This window comes from Ursus americanus, chromosome 10 (assembly GCF_024610735.1).
Source record: "Ursus americanus isolate L20-20 chromosome 10, mUrsAme1.1.p, whole genome shotgun sequence".
Lineage (NCBI taxonomy): Eukaryota > Metazoa > Chordata > Mammalia > Carnivora > Ursidae > Ursus > Ursus americanus.
Window position 1 is genome coordinate 43,267,818 of NC_142136.1, and position 17,139 is coordinate 43,284,956.

The 17,139-nt window shown below is 35.1% G+C and overlaps 1 protein-coding gene across 1 annotated transcript in view; it reads right to left on the bottom strand.

Annotated features, from left to right (window-relative positions):
* Positions 1 to 17,139, bottom strand: part of TDRD3 (tudor domain containing 3) — a 163,876-nt gene that overhangs the window by 46,761 nt on the left and 99,976 nt on the right. Inside the window, exons 8-10 of the mRNA XM_087865105.1 lie at positions 15,682 to 15,822; positions 11,307 to 11,463; positions 10,284 to 10,409 (exon numbers count right to left, since the gene is read on the bottom strand). Of these exons, the coding sequence (XP_087721231.1) occupies positions 10,284 to 10,409; positions 11,307 to 11,463; positions 15,682 to 15,822 (424 nt within the window). The remainder of the gene's footprint in view (positions 1 to 10,283; positions 10,410 to 11,306; positions 11,464 to 15,681; positions 15,823 to 17,139) is intronic.

The following is a 17,139-nucleotide window of genomic DNA, read 5'->3' on the forward strand; positions in this document are numbered from 1 at the left end:
AAATATAATGTGATAGGCAGGAAGAGAAATCACCCATCATCCCAAGCATATAGCTTAACTTTTTCATGCTATATTAAATATTCTCTTTCTTACCAACCTCTCAAAATAATCATTTTAATGTCCATGTAACATTTATCTGCTGGATATCCTTCAGCTTGTCTTCTAACTCCACCACTTCACTGGCACTATTTTTGTCAAGGTCTTCAATGAGTGGTATGCTGGAGCCAACTTGAACATTGTACTAGAACTGACATTAAATTTTCAGAAAACTCCGGAATAAACTACTGATAGTCTGAAATTGGCCACAGTGGAAATATTTACACAGAAATCAGGAAAAGCTAAAACACAAGGGCATTCCCCCACCCCCATTTCTTCTCCCAAAGCCTGCTGTTGAACATTCACCTGCACACTGTTGATGCTACGTAAACTCAATGGACACTTTCCATCCTTATCTCTCACTTTTTCTCATATTCCTACTTCTTTGGCAGCGGCTTTCTCAGTTTCCTTTACTCGTTCCTCCACCTCTACTTGATCTCTAAATTCGACAGCCTGCTTGATGTCTCTCCTTGATTTATAAAAATTAACATATCTTAAAATTAAACTCGATTGCTCTTTCCCCCTAAAACCAACAAGTGCTTAGAAACAGAACATCATAGAAAGAGTTCTGAGTTGGGAATCAGATAGACAGGGGACCATGTTCCAGTTCTATACTTCTTAAGAGTAAAATGTTTTATCCCTTCAAGCCTATTACTTATCTGTCAAATGGAAATAACAACATGCAAATGCTATTTTGAATTTGCAGATGATTAAACAAATTAATAGTATGCAAAGCACCTAGAACAGTTCTTAGCATATAGCAGATGCTCAATAATGGCTACTTATTATTCTATTTATATGGTCAATAAATGCTTAAATGAATGGACCATTAATTGAGGAGGAGGAAAATAGAAGAATGGCAAAAATGAAAAAGAGGCTCATGTGTCCCAGCATTCTGAGAAAAGCTATATCTATCTTCTATAGATCTAAGGACCAAAGAAAATTAATTATATATCACAACTGATAACACGGTTAACAAATCTTAAAAATATGTATGCCAAATAATTTGATTTCCATACATTTGCCTGAAAAAAATAACCATCGCTATGTAAATAATTAAACTAAAATATTATTTTGGAAGGTTATTGTTATAGCAAAGTATGGAAACTTTTAAATTACTAGCAACACTAATGGAATTATAACAATAACTATGGAGCCATTAAAAATTGTGCTAGCAGGAATATATAATTACATAGAAATATGGTTATATTGTATTGTTAGGACAAAAAAGCAGCTGTATGTAAGTATGATCTCAAACAGAAACAAAACCAGAATATGGTGATGAGATCATGGGTCATTTTCCTTTTCTTTTGTTACCTATACTTTTAATTTTTTCTAAATTTATCAATTAACACCAATAGAACAGGAAACAATACACTTTTGTGGTACCTGATCAAGACATTTATTAACCTCAATTCTTAGTTTCCTATTCTTAAAATGCCCTTCTAAGACATGCTTTAAAAAGTGCATTTCAAATTTATGGTAAGCTGATTTTAATCAATTTTCTATATATTTTCTTTAAAAATGTTCACTAAGATTATCCCTAAATCCATATATAATATTATATATATAATCATTAATTATATATTAATTAAATTCAAATCACTACTAAATTTACATTCATAATCAGGACATTACATGTGCAGCACTGTGGAATATTTTTATGTCAGTATTCCATAGATTATATGAGATATTCAACACTTTGTTATAGAATAATCTTTGTATTAGATAATTTTGCTCAACTCTAAGCTAATGTAAGTGTTCTGAGCACATTTAAGTTAGGCTAGGCTAAGGTGTATTAAATGTATTTTGACTTATGGCATTTCCAACTTACAATAGGTTTATGTAACCCTCTTAAGTGAAGGAAGATCTGTACTTGGGTGATCCTTTCTTGAGGAAACCCTTCACAAGAACATCTGGCCTAAAACATCCATATTCTCTTTTCCTAACTTCATTTCCTGCCTTTCCAATTAAGCCATTACCATTATATCACATTTCCTTCCTACAGCCCCCTCTTCTTCGGTCTTCAAAATCTGAGCTATTAATCTATAAGCCAAACTATTTAAGCTGACTTGAAACTTGATTAAAAGATAATAAAACAAAAACAAAAAAGACACCTACCAACAATCAAAAGCCTGCAACTTCATGTCAATTACCCATCAAACCACCAATATTATATCTGCTAACATCTGATTATATTATTTACATCTGAATGTTATGCAGAATTTGAAGTTATGCAGTCATGTTAATCAAGTAAATGCTACTTCTCACAAAATTCACAGGAAATAGAATAATAGAACACTACAAAAATAGTGCATGTAGTATAGTCTGAATGTTTTTCTGCCATTGAAGAGATAATGGACCATTTTAGGCAAGGGGGTAGTGGGATCAAATTCATGTTTTTGTTTCATTTCGTTTTTTAAAGATTTTATTTATTTGAGAGCAAGAGAGATCACAAGCAGGGGGAAGGGTAGAGGGAGAAGCAGACCACGATATAGAGAATGGGATGATAAAGTTCTGCAAAGAGTCAGTGGAGCATTGATGAGCGCCTGGAGTAGGGAGGGTAGTAGGGGTGGAGATGAGGAGATGATGAGTGGAAGAGGCTGTTGCTGCTATTGCTAATCATGATGGTGGTGGTGGTGGTGGTAGAACAACCATTATATGGAGGCTTATGTGCCAAGCACTGTGCACTTTATGTGCATTATCTAATTTGATCTTCTCAACAACCCTACAACTTAGGTGCTGTTACTATTTTCCCATTTCCCAATGAAGATATTACGGTTTAAGAGGTTATGTAACTTGCCCAAAGACATACAACTGGTAAATACAAAAGCTGTGCCTGGGTGGCTCAGTCGGTTGAACGTCTGACTCTTGTTTTCAGCTCAGGTCATGATCTCGGGGTCATGAGATCAAGCCCGTGTTGGGCTCCATATTCAGCAGGGTGTCTGCTTGAAGATTCTCTCCCTCTGCCCCTCCCCCCATGTGTGAGTGCTCCCCTTTTTTCTCTAAAATAAACAAGTAAATCTTAAAAAAAAAAAGTTGTGAGTTAAGCTAGTAATAGAATAGTTTGTCTATTTATCTGTCCCAGAATCCTGTTCAATTCTCTCCTTTTGGTAATAGAATCCTGCTTTGAGGGGGAAGGTAGCTGTGGGAATTACTCTTTCCTCCTTACATATAATACTGATGAAATCAATTAAATCAATTAATCAATAAAGATGTCCTGTGCTTTCCTGACCAAGGGCTTTTCCTGACGAAGAAGGCCTTTTCCTGTCTGACTTTCCAGGTATGAGGACCATTTCCTTATTTCTGACAAATTTTTTTTTATTACCTTTTATCTCATATTATGAATGGAGATTTGACACACCAACAGCTAGAGTGCTCATTTCTCCAAGTCTCTTTGGGCTTCTGTTCTAGCCACTCCACATACATGAATGCCAAAATCCCTATTAGGATTCTGTTGAGCTTGGGTAACCAATAATTATATGATGAAAGGTATTTATCTTTGCCCCTCAAAAATTTTCTTGCAAAACTGAGTCTTTTTACCTGCATATCTTTATATGTCATTATATGTTGGCCTTATGCTACACCTGGAGCTACCTAGGTCAATCATTGCTACCAAGTGGAGACACTCTGTCAACAAATAAAAATAGCGGAATGCAGAGACAAAAAGACTTTCCAGTTATTGAGCCAAAAAATTCCTTTTTTGCTTATTTGCATTTCTGTGGCTTATAACTTAAAGCAAACTAATTTAGAAGTTGGTGCCAGAAAACGGTGACACAAGTGACAGAATCTCAAATGTAAAACTTTTTAGCAAAGAAAGAGTGCAGGGTAGTGAACGTCTCCTCATCCCCTAACCAGAAGCTGGAACTCCTTACTGTGCATTTACACTGTAGCCTACTGTCTTGAACCTGAGACCACCTAACTAAGGAGCCTGATGCTTTAAGAGAACGTGGTACGAAAAGAAGGTTCTGGCTACTTCTTATGCCTTCAGTAGACCCTACAAGAAAGAGACAAGTTGGCAAGTTTGAAAGTAGAAGGGACACAGATACAACTAGGTAAGAGGTGCTCCTCTCAATTATCACCAACAAGCCAAAAAGACAGAATCAAATAATCGGGCTTCTTGAGGAATTACAGAACTCTATGAACCATGAAACAAAGGAGGGAAAGGGAGATAAGAGTGGTCCTGGAAAGAGGAAGCTTGATCACCTATGACCATGTCCAACATTTATATATGTTGGATGAGTTCTTAGTTCCCATATTTATTTAATTTAAATCTTATTCTTCTCATAAAAATGTCTCTTTGAATTCTCTTCATATTTTTCTGTTTACTCTGCATATAACTAGGTTATATTCTTTATTCTGCTTTCTAAAATGTTGATGCAAAATATGAAGAAACATATAAAACTGATAACATATAATTTACAGAATAAACTACACAGAAAAAGGAATGGAGATAAATATAAATGTAAGAGAGTTACTCTGTCCACTAGTCTCACAAGGCCCCTTGTTCCCCATTCAGAACAAATTAAGGTTATCCTGTTCTTATTTAGATTTAGAAAGTTAAAACAGTAAAGTTACTGTCTCACGGCATTCCTATCCCCATCCCTAGACAACCTAACTATCTTCCATACTAACAGAAACAATCAAACCTACTCTTTCTGCCTCAAGTTGAAATTTAAAATACATATTCCCAGTGGACATTGTTTTAAGTGGTAGATATGTATCACTGACGTGATATACTGATAAAGCATATGATGGAATAAAAATTGATTTTTGAAAGTTGGCTTAATAATCTAGCCACCAATTATAATATCTAGTCTGTAAAACCAAATTCAAAAAGAAAAATCTATATACAAGAGCCTTTTGGAACACAACCCTATCACATGCTGACCAATTAAATCTTCCCAAGTTGACATCAAGTCATTACATATCACAAAGAAACACTTTAATTAGTGATTACTCTCAGAGAATAATGTAATCCAACCTCATTTTTTTTCAGAATACTGATAAAAATGTCAACTAGAATTATGTTTGATTCCAATTTAAAGATACAACAAAAAAATTAATGTTAAGAGAAAATCTCTATGTGATGATCAATGATCTCTGATAGAAATTTTAAAAAATTAGAATAAAGAAATGATAGCACCCTTTTAGAGAAAATTATATGATATAATGTGAAGGTAAATGTGTTACTAACCTACCTTAAATTTGTCAGAAGTATATTCTTTTTTTTTTTTAAAGATTTTATTTATTTATTTGACAGAGAGAGAGACAGCCAGCAAGAGAGGGAACACAAGCAGGGGGAACGGGAGAGGGAAGTAGCAAGCTCCCAGCAGAGGAGCCTGATGTGGGGCCTGATCCCAGAACGCCAGGATCACGCCCTGAGCCGAAGGCAGACGCCCAACGACTAAGCCACCCAGGCTCCCCATGTCAGAAGTATATTCTTAAAGGATGCATTTTTTTTTTCCCAAGAAGCCTGACACATTACATAGAATCTGATATGATAATAACAAGTCCATCGAGGCCTACATTTACTCAGCTAAAAGATGATTTTCAGGGTACTCAAATTAAACAAAATCCTGAGACAGCTCATACGATACAAAACTTAGAAGCAAGAAAGATTTGATTATTCAACTAAATTAGAAACAAAAATGCAAAAACCCAAATATATGTATCACTGAATCATGACTATTTCTTTATAATCAATCTGAGACGTAACAGACCCACACAACGACACCAACGTTATGAACATTAAAATTATAAGATCCTACATTTTTTCATTAGCTGTCCATGAAGCATTTACCCATTAAATAGTATGGAGACTCCATCCTGAAAAGCCTCCTAAATTTTCCTTAGAAAAATGGTCAACATTTTCTACCATCAAGGAAGAGTTAATCTTAGAACTCAAGATTTATAGAACAGCGACCAAATTCTGAGAGAAGACCAAAGTGCAGATTCAATTTTATGAAAGTAAAAAGTTATTTTAGGCTTTATTTCCAATTTAGAAAACACATAAAATCATAAAATGAGCAGAAAAACAATTCAGTTGCTTGACTCATCCACTTATTTGCTATGAACCCCAGCTCACCTACGAAAGCTGCAGTAGGATTGAGTGGGTTATAAGAGAAAGAGAACAGTGAGGTTGGCAGCCACAGGCAAGCATTCACATCTTTCCTGTCACCTTCATTGTAACAGGACTGATTACATGAAGGCAGGGCCCTGGCAATATAAGAAACATCTATAAGCACAATAATCTTCAGTATATATACGTATCAATTTATTGTCCAGGTGTTTGTGGTCATGTGTGTTATCATCAATCTCTTATGAGTGATGTCAACATCATCAAAGAAAAAGTTTAGGGTCTAAAGAGCTGCTACTCACAGAATCAGCTTTTGGTCAAACATTTAAAGCAATGAAATGTTAAACCAACCAGTATTTTCAAGTCTGGTTAAAGTATTACCTAGCCATTCAAAATAATTTTTTGGTCTTATTTTGGCAATAAAACTTTGAAATAAAGGATTAAATATTATTAAAGATTACAGGCATACATTATTTCATTGCACTTCACAGGTATTACTTTTTTTTTTTTTTAAATTGTAGGTTTGTGGCAACCTTCTGACCAGCAAGTCCACCAGCACCATTTTTCCAACAGCATTTGCTCACTTCATGTCTCTGTCTCACATTTTGGTAATTCTCACAATATTTCAAATTTATTCATTATTATTATATTTGTTACAGTGATCTGTGATCAGTGATTATGACTTTTTGAAAGCTCAGATAATGGTTAGCATTTTTTAGCAATAATGTTATTTTTTAATCAAGGTATGCACACTGTTTTTTAGACAAGCAATTGCACATTTCATAGTCTACAGTATAGTGTAAACATAACTTTTGTATGCATTGAAAAACCAAAAAAAATTTTGACCCACTTTATTGCACTATAAGCTTTACAGTGGCAGTCTGGAATTGAACCTGTGATGTCTCCAAGGAATGCCTGGAGAAATATATACCATGTCTGATTGCTGTATTCGAAACTGCTTCTGCTTAGTCTTTATATTTTGTTCAATGTTGTTTACACTTAGTAAATGACAAAATCCTTTTTAATAAGTATTTCTATTCCCTTTAATTTGTGGTTTCTTCTGTCTCACAAACTAGACAGTAAGCTTCTTTGGGGCAAGAGCTACAAGATCCCTATATTGCCCTGAATGTTTAGAAAGAGCTATTTTATTATATCCTGTATCCCCACCACTAGCCATAGACCTGGTACAAATAAATACTACGTAAAAGACATTTACAGAATGAAGAATTCCTCGTAACCCATAGAATGCAGTTTCGCTTCAGTCTCATCCCATTTTCCACCTTGCAGACAGAGAAAAAAACATTTGTTTTTCATGAAAGCACCAAACTTCATCGCTTTCATGCCAAAAACCCTTTTACGGCTTTGCACTGCCATCTAGATAAAATAAAAATCCCTTAGGACAAAATTCTCTTTATCTGTCCCCAGCTTACCACTTCTATCTCCGGCCTTCTATCCCCACCTCTCCCACACTGTCCCAAAGACCGGGAACTGCTGTTCTGCTGCCTCCAAGCCTGGGCACCCGGAGCTCCCTCTACTTGGACTGCCCTTGATCCAACATTGCTCCGCGGACCTGTCTAAAATGCTACGTCCTCCAAGAAGCGTTCTGCCCATCTCCCATCTTTTCTAGCTGGCTTGCCCTCACAGTACTTCTAGGAAAGAAAGAAAATTTTGCTCCTCTGAGAATAGTGGTCACCAAATATGATAGAAAACTTAAAAAGGGCACCTGGGTGGCCTTGTTGGTTAAGCGTGCGACCCTTGATTTTGGCTCAAGTCATGATCTCAGGGTCGTGAGACCGAGCCGTAATAGGGCTCTGCAGTGGGTGTGAAGCCTGCTTGAGATTTCTCCCTCTTCCTCTGCCCCCTTCCCTACTTGTGCTCTTTCTCTCTTCAAAAAAAAACAAAAACTAATATAAGTTGGAGGGGATGATTTCTGATGTTAGGATGATTGCAGAAACATGTGATTTGGGATCAAATTTAAGAGGCTGTACTGTACAAATATTAGAAATATCTAATTTCTTGAATTTAGTAATTTATGAAGGTCATAGATTATATTCCCTGTAATCCCTGTAAAAACCAGGGATCTGGAATATTATTATATATATTACATAATGTCCATATTTTTCTCACATTCTAGCAGATCCCACGTCATGTCTGTAAGAGTGACATAAACAAATCATATCTACTAAAACAATGGCCTGTATTACCATACGTGTTCAGAAATTTCTGTCTCCTCAGAAGCATATCTCTCTAACACTGATATTTGTTATTTAGTGTAGTATTTATGTCATGTATCTTAACTTTGACACCTTTTTCCAAATGGAATGCTAATACTATTTAATTTTGTTGGAATAGAGTATGTTCCGTGAGAACTGAAGCATTATAGGTACACAGATCACCATAAAATTACCATTCTTAGTCTCGACCTCATATGCAAGAGTCAAAACCAAATGTACGGAAGCAGAAGGATAAAAGAAAATCACAGAAGTTCGGACTGGGAGAGTATAAAAGAAGTTGTGACAAAAATATCAGGAAGTCAGAAATTTGAAGAAGCAGTAGAGATTCTCTTGCTTGCTTTATAGAAGCAAACAAACATGTTGTGACCTGCCTATGGAGGGGGTCAGGTGGCAAGAACTCAACAACTTCCAGGAGCTCAAAGCACTTCGCAGGCAACATCAAGCAAGAAAATGTGGACTTTGATCTTAATCCACAACGAACTAAATTTTGCTAACAGCCAGTGAGTGTACGAGAGGACCTCAAGCCTCAGCTAAGATCATAGCCCCGGCTGAAATCTCAAGCAAAGGCCCCAACTAAGTTTGCCTAGACTCCTGACCCACAGGAACTATGAGATAATAAATTTGCATTGTTTTAAGCCACTAACTTTGTGGTAATTTATTAAACAGCATGGAAAACCAACACATTATGCTTTATAACCAAGAAAATATTGCTGTTATATGTGTCTGCTTACAAGTCTCATCTATATCAAACATTTTTTTTTCAAAACACACTGCCTTTTCTATATAATCTAACAATGAGCTTCCATTTTTATGAAATCTGGACACTTCAAATTTGTTATCAAAGCATTTTTATCTCCAAGCTTTCATTTAATTAAAAATATGTCTGAAAAGAGAAAATTGAATTTAAAAGTGTATTTCCCTAACTTTTGGGAACCATATTTTATTTTATTTTTTTGTGTGTGGGGGGGTGGTGGTGGAGGAAGGAGCAGAGGGGGAGGGAGACAGAGGATCTTAAGCAGGCTTCATGCCCAGCACATGACCTGAGCCAAAATCAAGAGTTGGATGCTTAACTGACTGAGCCACCCATGTGCCCCTGGAATCATATTTTAAAAACATACTATTTTAGAAAATATTTACTATATCCTAGGCTTGGAAAAAAGTTATACATTTAACATACTTATTTATCTTTTCAGTATTTACGTTAATCCTAAAATATATCATGTTAAGGAATAAATCATATTGTGAGAGCATATTGACTCACTGTGTGAATATTTTCACGTGATATATAATATGTGGAGAAAAAAGAGAGAGACGATTCACAGGGAAAACGTCCTATAAGATTATATAATAATAAATTCTCCACCATAACGATCTGTTTTCATAGCTAAATCTGTCATCTAGTGAAGCTGGGGGTAAGAGTTTGGTGAGATTTCCCATCATACAGTTAGAGGGCAAAATAAGCTACCTTTTAGTATTTTCAGAATGTAACAATTCAAATTTTGTTCTGTGCTTCTGTCAAACAGGAAATTTGTAACTAAAATTTTTAACACCCAGAATAGAGGTTTGTACTGTCAGTTGCTTTATTAACCTTTTTTTGTACAATTCCAAATAAAGTTTGGTCTTTTAAAAAGAAATCTACTCTAAGTTAACCTACCTTCAGTGGTGCCTGGGTGGCTCAGTCATTAAGCGTCTGCCTTCGGCTCAGGTCATGATCCCAAGGGTCCTGGGACCGAGCCCCGCATCAGGCTCCCTGCTCAAGCAGGAAGCCTGCTTCTCCCTCTCCCACTCCCCCTGCTTGTGTTCCCTCTCTCGCTGTCTCTCTCTCTCTGTCAAATAAATAAATAAAATATTAAAAAAAAAAAAAGTTAACTTACCTTCCACACTCAATGTCCCCATTTTAGACTCCAGGAAATCAAATAGTGTGCTTGGTGCTGATGGCCTTGCATTTCCCAGTTCCTCTTCTTCTTCAGATCTTATTCTCCCCCTGCCTTTTCCTTTACCTTAAGAAATAAAGCAAGACATATTTATTGTACATGCAAAACAAAAGGAGAAAACACACTAAAATATAATCCTGTCACCTTAAGTTTGATTTTGTATTTCTTTTCATATTTTTCCATATATTCTACATCTTTTAAATAAAAAAGTTTTTATTTTATTTATTTTATTTTATTTTTTTAAAAGATTTTATTTATTTATTTGACAGAGATAGAGACAGCCAGCGAGAAAGGGAACACAAGCAGGGCGAGTGGGAGAGGAAGAAGCAGGCTCATAGCAGAGGAGCCTGATGTGGGGCTCGATCCCATAACGCCGGGATCACGCCCTGAGCCGAAGGCAGACGCTTAACCGCTGTGCCACCCAGGCGCCCCAATAAAAAAGTTTTTAAATGATTATATTAACTAGCACCTTTAGTCCTCTAAATGATCTACTTGGAAATTTGAATTTGTTCATGTAAATTATCTTTTGAGAGAAAAAAATCATTTTTATAAAATTTTTCTTTAACCACTTATCCTTTAAAAGAACATAGGATTAAGGCTTGAATGACTAAAGAATAACACTAAGTAAAAGTCATGTGCTTGTTAATTTAAAAAAGTTTGCAGACTAGTCATTTATACAAGGGGCACGGTTCTAGAAATAATGACTAGAAGTACTCACTTCATATCATATTTTCTCTACTGCTTGTAACAACCTGGTTAAATAAGGTATTACTAGACCTACTTTACAAAAAGATGAAGATAAACAGACTTGGAGTAACTTGAGCAAGTCTCCATGGTTCCAAAATTGGTGCTCCATCCACTTACCACAAATAGAAATGAATTTATAGCCCCCCCTCCCCCGCAACAAAACCCCAGCCCGAAAAGCAAACAATACTATTTGGCACTTTGCTTAATGAAGTCTACCTCTCAGAGGTGGTCCTGTAACAGGTTTGTGTTTATTGCTGTTAAGAAGTACATTCAGTGCTGCTTCTAAGTTGTTGCCATTATCCATAAGAGCTTGCCTTGATGCTTCTTTACTGAAGCCCATTTCTGTTATATGTTTCAGAGCCTTCTCATCAACCTGTAAGAAATTAAGAGCAAAACTGTGCTGATGGCCATAATAAGCAAGGCATAAGTTTTTAACTACACACTGTTTTTTAACTAAAGATTACACCTCCTGCTTATGGAAAAAATGTCATACTAATACAACATTCACTTGCTGCTTTTTCATACCAACAGTCAAGAAAAAATCTGTATGATACGCGGGGTTGTGCCTCTAATACTCTGACTTCACAACTACCATTACAAATGCAAGAAAGAAAGAAAGCAGAAAAGAAGAAAAGAAAAAGAAAGAGAGAGAAGGAAGGAAGGAGGGAAGGAAATTTTAAGTGTCAGAATAAAGCTTCTGAAAATAATACAGTGAAGACTATATAATGAAAAATTTTCTTGGTTGATATTTCTATATCCTCAAAAGTCAATGTAATTATAAATATAGCACTTCTCCAAAACTGCAAAGTATAAAATGAAGTTAACAAAATGGTACTATCTTAGTAGCTTTATTTTTTTTTAACTCTGTTTCAGTATTCTTTCTATACTCATTAGCACCACTATCTACGGTGCTTTGGTGTACCTCAAACAGGAAAATCTACTTCATAAACACCAGAACCCAAAATCTCCTTGAAAAATCTAGAGTTGAGTAGAATTCAAAAACCTTTTAAGTAATACAAACATATCCCATAAAGAAATTTCTTGAACCACTGCCAGCTGAGGAATATATAACTAACGTGTACATCTAAGAGTGAAGATTGATAGGCTTTAAGATAGCATATACATCGTCTGCATGTTGCAGACAGCCACTCTGATACCTGTGTAGACAATGATAAAAGCACAATACTTTTCTCCAAATCATGACTGCATCCTTCCAAACACAAAAACCTTTCTAAACACAGTAGCTATTACCAGTAGATCAGAGTTGACATGTAAGAGAAAATCTAGATCTCTACTATGCAATTGCTAAAGTGAACACAGAAAGGACTGGACATCAAAACTAAAATGCATCTTTCCTATTCAAAAACTTAAATGAATGTAAAAAAATATAATCAAACTTTCTAAAACTTTTCTCTCCCCCAATTATCTCTCAAATAAATACCTAATGAAGAATATTGTTCCATACATAGAACTTGATAAAAAAATATAAAAAATCAATTAATACCTGATCTTGGTGTAATTTATTCTACCTTCCTTGAAGATGTGATTTGCAGTGAACCAAACTCTCAATCAAGGTATTGGCAGGGCCATGCTCTCTCTGGGAGCTCTAGGGAAGAACTCTGTTTGCCTCTTCTAACTTCTGTTGTTTGCTGGCAACCCTTGGCATTTCTTGGCTTGTAGATGTACTCTAGTCACATGGCCATCTTCTCACTGCATATCTGCTGCTCACCTGCCCTCTGTTTATATCAGTCTCTCTGTCTACATTTCCCCTCTTTATAAGAATAGTCATATTGAATTAGGGCCCACCTTCTTTACTTGATACCTCTGTAAAGACCCTATTTCCAAATGAAGTCACATTTTAAGGTACTGGTGGTTAGGACTTCAACACATCTGGGAAGGTACAATTCAACCTATAATACTATCTATTATTAAAAATTATTTTAAGGACCTATTGCCTGACATTCCAATCAAGTCTTCCTTAAATTGCTGGAAGTAAGGAACTGAAAACTGTCCAACATGCAAAAAAATTTGGTACTTAGTCATTAGAACAATTGATGTACATTCATATTTACACTGGTATTTCAAATTGTCCTTTTGATGGTCTCCTTCAGTTTTGAATAATAGCTTTGCTGGACATATAATTCTTGGTTAACAGGTTTTTTGTTTTTGTTTTTCCTTTCAGTACTTTCAAGGTATCACCTCACTGATTTCTTACTTTCATAGTTTCTGATCAGATATTGGTCATATATCTTACTCAGAATCCCTTGAATTTGATGAGGTGTTCCTCTCTCACAGCTTTCAAGATTTCTCTGTCTTTAGCTTTCAACAACTTGATTATAATGTGTCTTGGTGTGTCTCTCTCTGTAAGTTTATCCTACTGGAGTTCACTTAACTTCTTGGATTTACAGATTCATAATTTCATCAAATTTGGGAATTTGGGGTCGTTGTTACTTCAGGTAATTTTTCTGTTCCTGTCTCTTTTCTTATTGGGATTCCCATACACAATGTGCATGTTGGTATGTTTGATGGTACCTCATAAGTCCCTTATCCTCTATTTTTCTTCACTCTTCTCTCCTTCTGCATCTTAGACCTGATAATTTCAATGCCCTACATTAAAGTGCACCAATTCTTTCCCTTGCCTGTTCCAGTCTGATGTTGAATCTGCTAATTAAATGTTTTATATCAGGTACTGTACTTTTCTGCTTCAGAAATCCTATTTGGCTTCTTTTTTATAATTTCTTTTTTTTTCTTATTATGTTCAGTTAGCCAACATATAGTACATCATTAGTTTTTGAGGTAGTGTTCAATGATTCATTAGTTGCATATAACAACCAGTGCTCATATTCCCTAGTTGTTCATATACTGTTTTCTTGATTTCTTCTAGTTCTTTGTAATGGTTCCCTTCAGACCTTTGAGCATATTTAAGATAGTTTAAGTCTTTGTTTAGTAAGTCCAATGTCTCGGCTTCTTCAGGGATGTTTTCTGTCAATTTCTTTTTTTCCTATGAATGGGTCATACTTTGCTGTTTTTTGATATGCTTTGTAATTTTTTTTGTTGTTGAGAACTGGACATTTCGAAAACTATAATGGCAGTAATTTTGGAAATCAGATTCTCCCTCCTCCTCAGGGACTGCTGTTGTTACTAGATGAAAGCTGCCACTGTAAGTTTGTTTAGTGACCTTTCCAAACTTTCTTTGCAAGGATTATATTCCTTGTGGTATAGCATCACTGACGTCTCTGTTCCATTATCCCCATGGTCAGCCAGTAACCAGCCTCTTTCTTCATCATTTATTATTCTGGATGCTCAAGTGTCTGACTCTCAGGCTCCAGACTTCTAAAATAGTTGTTTCAAAGAGTACTTGCCAGCTCAACAGTTGTTTGGGTGGCAGAGCCAATTCCTGGATTCTCTACTCCACCATCTTTCTGATATCATTCTCTTCATGCGTTTAATCCTTACCACAACCCCAAACTGCTGGTCTCTGATGGTCTATGGCAAGACATTCCCAGAGAAGTATTCTCAATTTACTGAAGTTTGAAGGCTTCTTTAGTTAGGGACCATATTTTTTCAGCTTACTATATCTACTCTAAACTGAAAACTGACTTTTTTAAAAGAATGAAATGGTCATATGTTCAAGGGAGAGACAGCCTGGCCCACAGTTATAAACCCATTCTTCTTGGCCAATGACTGATTTAGAAGTGGACATGTGACCTAGCTCTAGTCAATAACACATAAATGGAATTTTCTGGAGATTTCAGAAAATATTTTCATATCTGATAAAATAGACCTACACCCTTTTCTTCCTGCCTTTGAACTTTTTGTGTGAAGATTTAATACACAGAGAATCCTGTAACCCTGAGAAGAAAGCCAAAAAATCACAGAGATGCCCATCAGAGCTCCAACATTGTTACTGCTGAATTTATCAACCTTTGTAACCATCTACTTCTGAGTTTCTAGTTATGTGAAATAATAAATCCCTATTATTTAAGCCAGTCTTAGTATTCTGTACTCTACAGATAAAATCATCTGAAGTCATTCAATTTCTAAAGGCAGAGGAAAATGAATTCTTGTCAGTTCCCTTATATCTGAGGACACTGCAGAATATCAGAAATAACTTTGACTCCTACCATTTATCTAAAAAATCCAGGTATATTTTGCAAATGAGACCATAATACACATGTACTTGTTCTAACATATTTTTCCCAAAGAGTGAAGCAAAAGAAAACAAACTTACTTTAGACAAAATTTGAGAAAAATGGGGGGAAGGGAAGAGATGTTCCTGATGCATCATCTTATAGAATATACTCTCTATTAAATGTCCTCTATTTAATTTGATGGCTTTTTACCAATCTGTTCCAAAATATGCTATTTGGACATTAGAAATTTAAGTAAAATGGAGGTTTTGAGTAAATCATCTTTCAATTAATCCAAATTTTCCAAAAGTTAACTATAATCCTTAACGAAAGCCTTCTTAGAATTGTGAATTCTATCCATAATACACTGAACAAAGCCAGTAGTGGTTACAAGGAAGAACATAAAAATCATCAAGGCAAGGAAGAACACATTAATTTTGTGGCTGATTCTTTAGCCTTACCAGTTCTCTATAGACACCTTCATGTTTCCCCTCAGATTTGGTTGACTTTTCTTTTTGTAAAATTTCTCTATTTCGGTTACCAGCAGCACTCATGTTGAGATTACTTCTAGCACCACCACCACCTCCTCCAAATGTCTTGGTCTTTTGATAAGAGAAAAACAAAACAGATGTAAGTAAATAACATTTAAAAATAGCTCTTAAGACTAACCTGCAACTAAAAACACCTAGTAAAACTGAAGCAACTAAAAGCTTCTTGATTATGTTTTACATGAAAAAAATGAAATGTTAACTAATCCTTTTTAAACAAATATCTACTGGCCATAATCTCTTCTTTCTACAAGTCCAGGTGAAGCAATACAAAAAGTACATTAATTTAAATCTTTAAGTCTTCTAGGCAAGTCATCAGAATAAACTTAAGTAGACAACAATATAGAAAATAAAATAGTACCAGCATCACGGAGATCAGGTGTTAAAATAATTCTCGGGTACGATACTTTACTGATATCATAAGACCTGGGTTACATAGCAAGTCTATCTTTAGCAAGGCACTAAACATGTCTAGGAATCAGTTACATTATATCTGTGATCCAGTAATATGATTATATAATCTTTTTAAGATTTTATTTATTTGAGACAGAGACTGAGAGAGAGTAAGGGGAGGGACAGAGGGACAAGCAGACCCCCCGCTGAGCAGGGAGCCTGAAGCGGGGCTCAATCCCAGGATCCTGAGATCATAAACCAAGCTGAAGTCATGTGCTTCTGAGCCCCCCAGGTGCCCCTGATTCTATGATCTTAAAAAGTAAACAAATAATATGAATTTTAACACTGGATTAAAACTCTAATTACTAATTTATTTTTACATTAATTACATAATATGCCATCTTACCAACTATGTATAGAAACTCTAAAGTCCATTATTTCTTATTTTGCATGACTTATTAGAATAACTATGTTTAATCACATTTGAAAATCTGATTTGATCTCATTTTTATCAAAACTATTGTGAAAAGACTAGAATGTAAAGAATATTAGTTTGGAAAGATACAAAATCATGACTGAAAAGCAACCCATTGCTGTTACTTGTACAATATTAAATTACACATCTGGTTATACAATATCTTTATAGTTCTAATAGATCTAATAAAAAAGGAAGAAGTGAACACTTGCTTTTTATTACTGATAATAGTTTTACATGTGTTTTAAAATTATGACAGTAAGAACACATACCTAGATATAAATTTATATAACACTGGGAAATTATTTTGAATCAGATGAAAATATAAAGAAACAGAACATGAAAAATAGAAAAATGATATAAGCATTAACCAGACAACGTATTAAATATTGATTAAGCAGTTGATGCACCGCAATATTTAAATTTTATTTAAACCAAAATTAAAACCACATTTTCAAAGACCAAAAGTGTATAACGAGATTCATTCATTTTCTTTTTGTTTT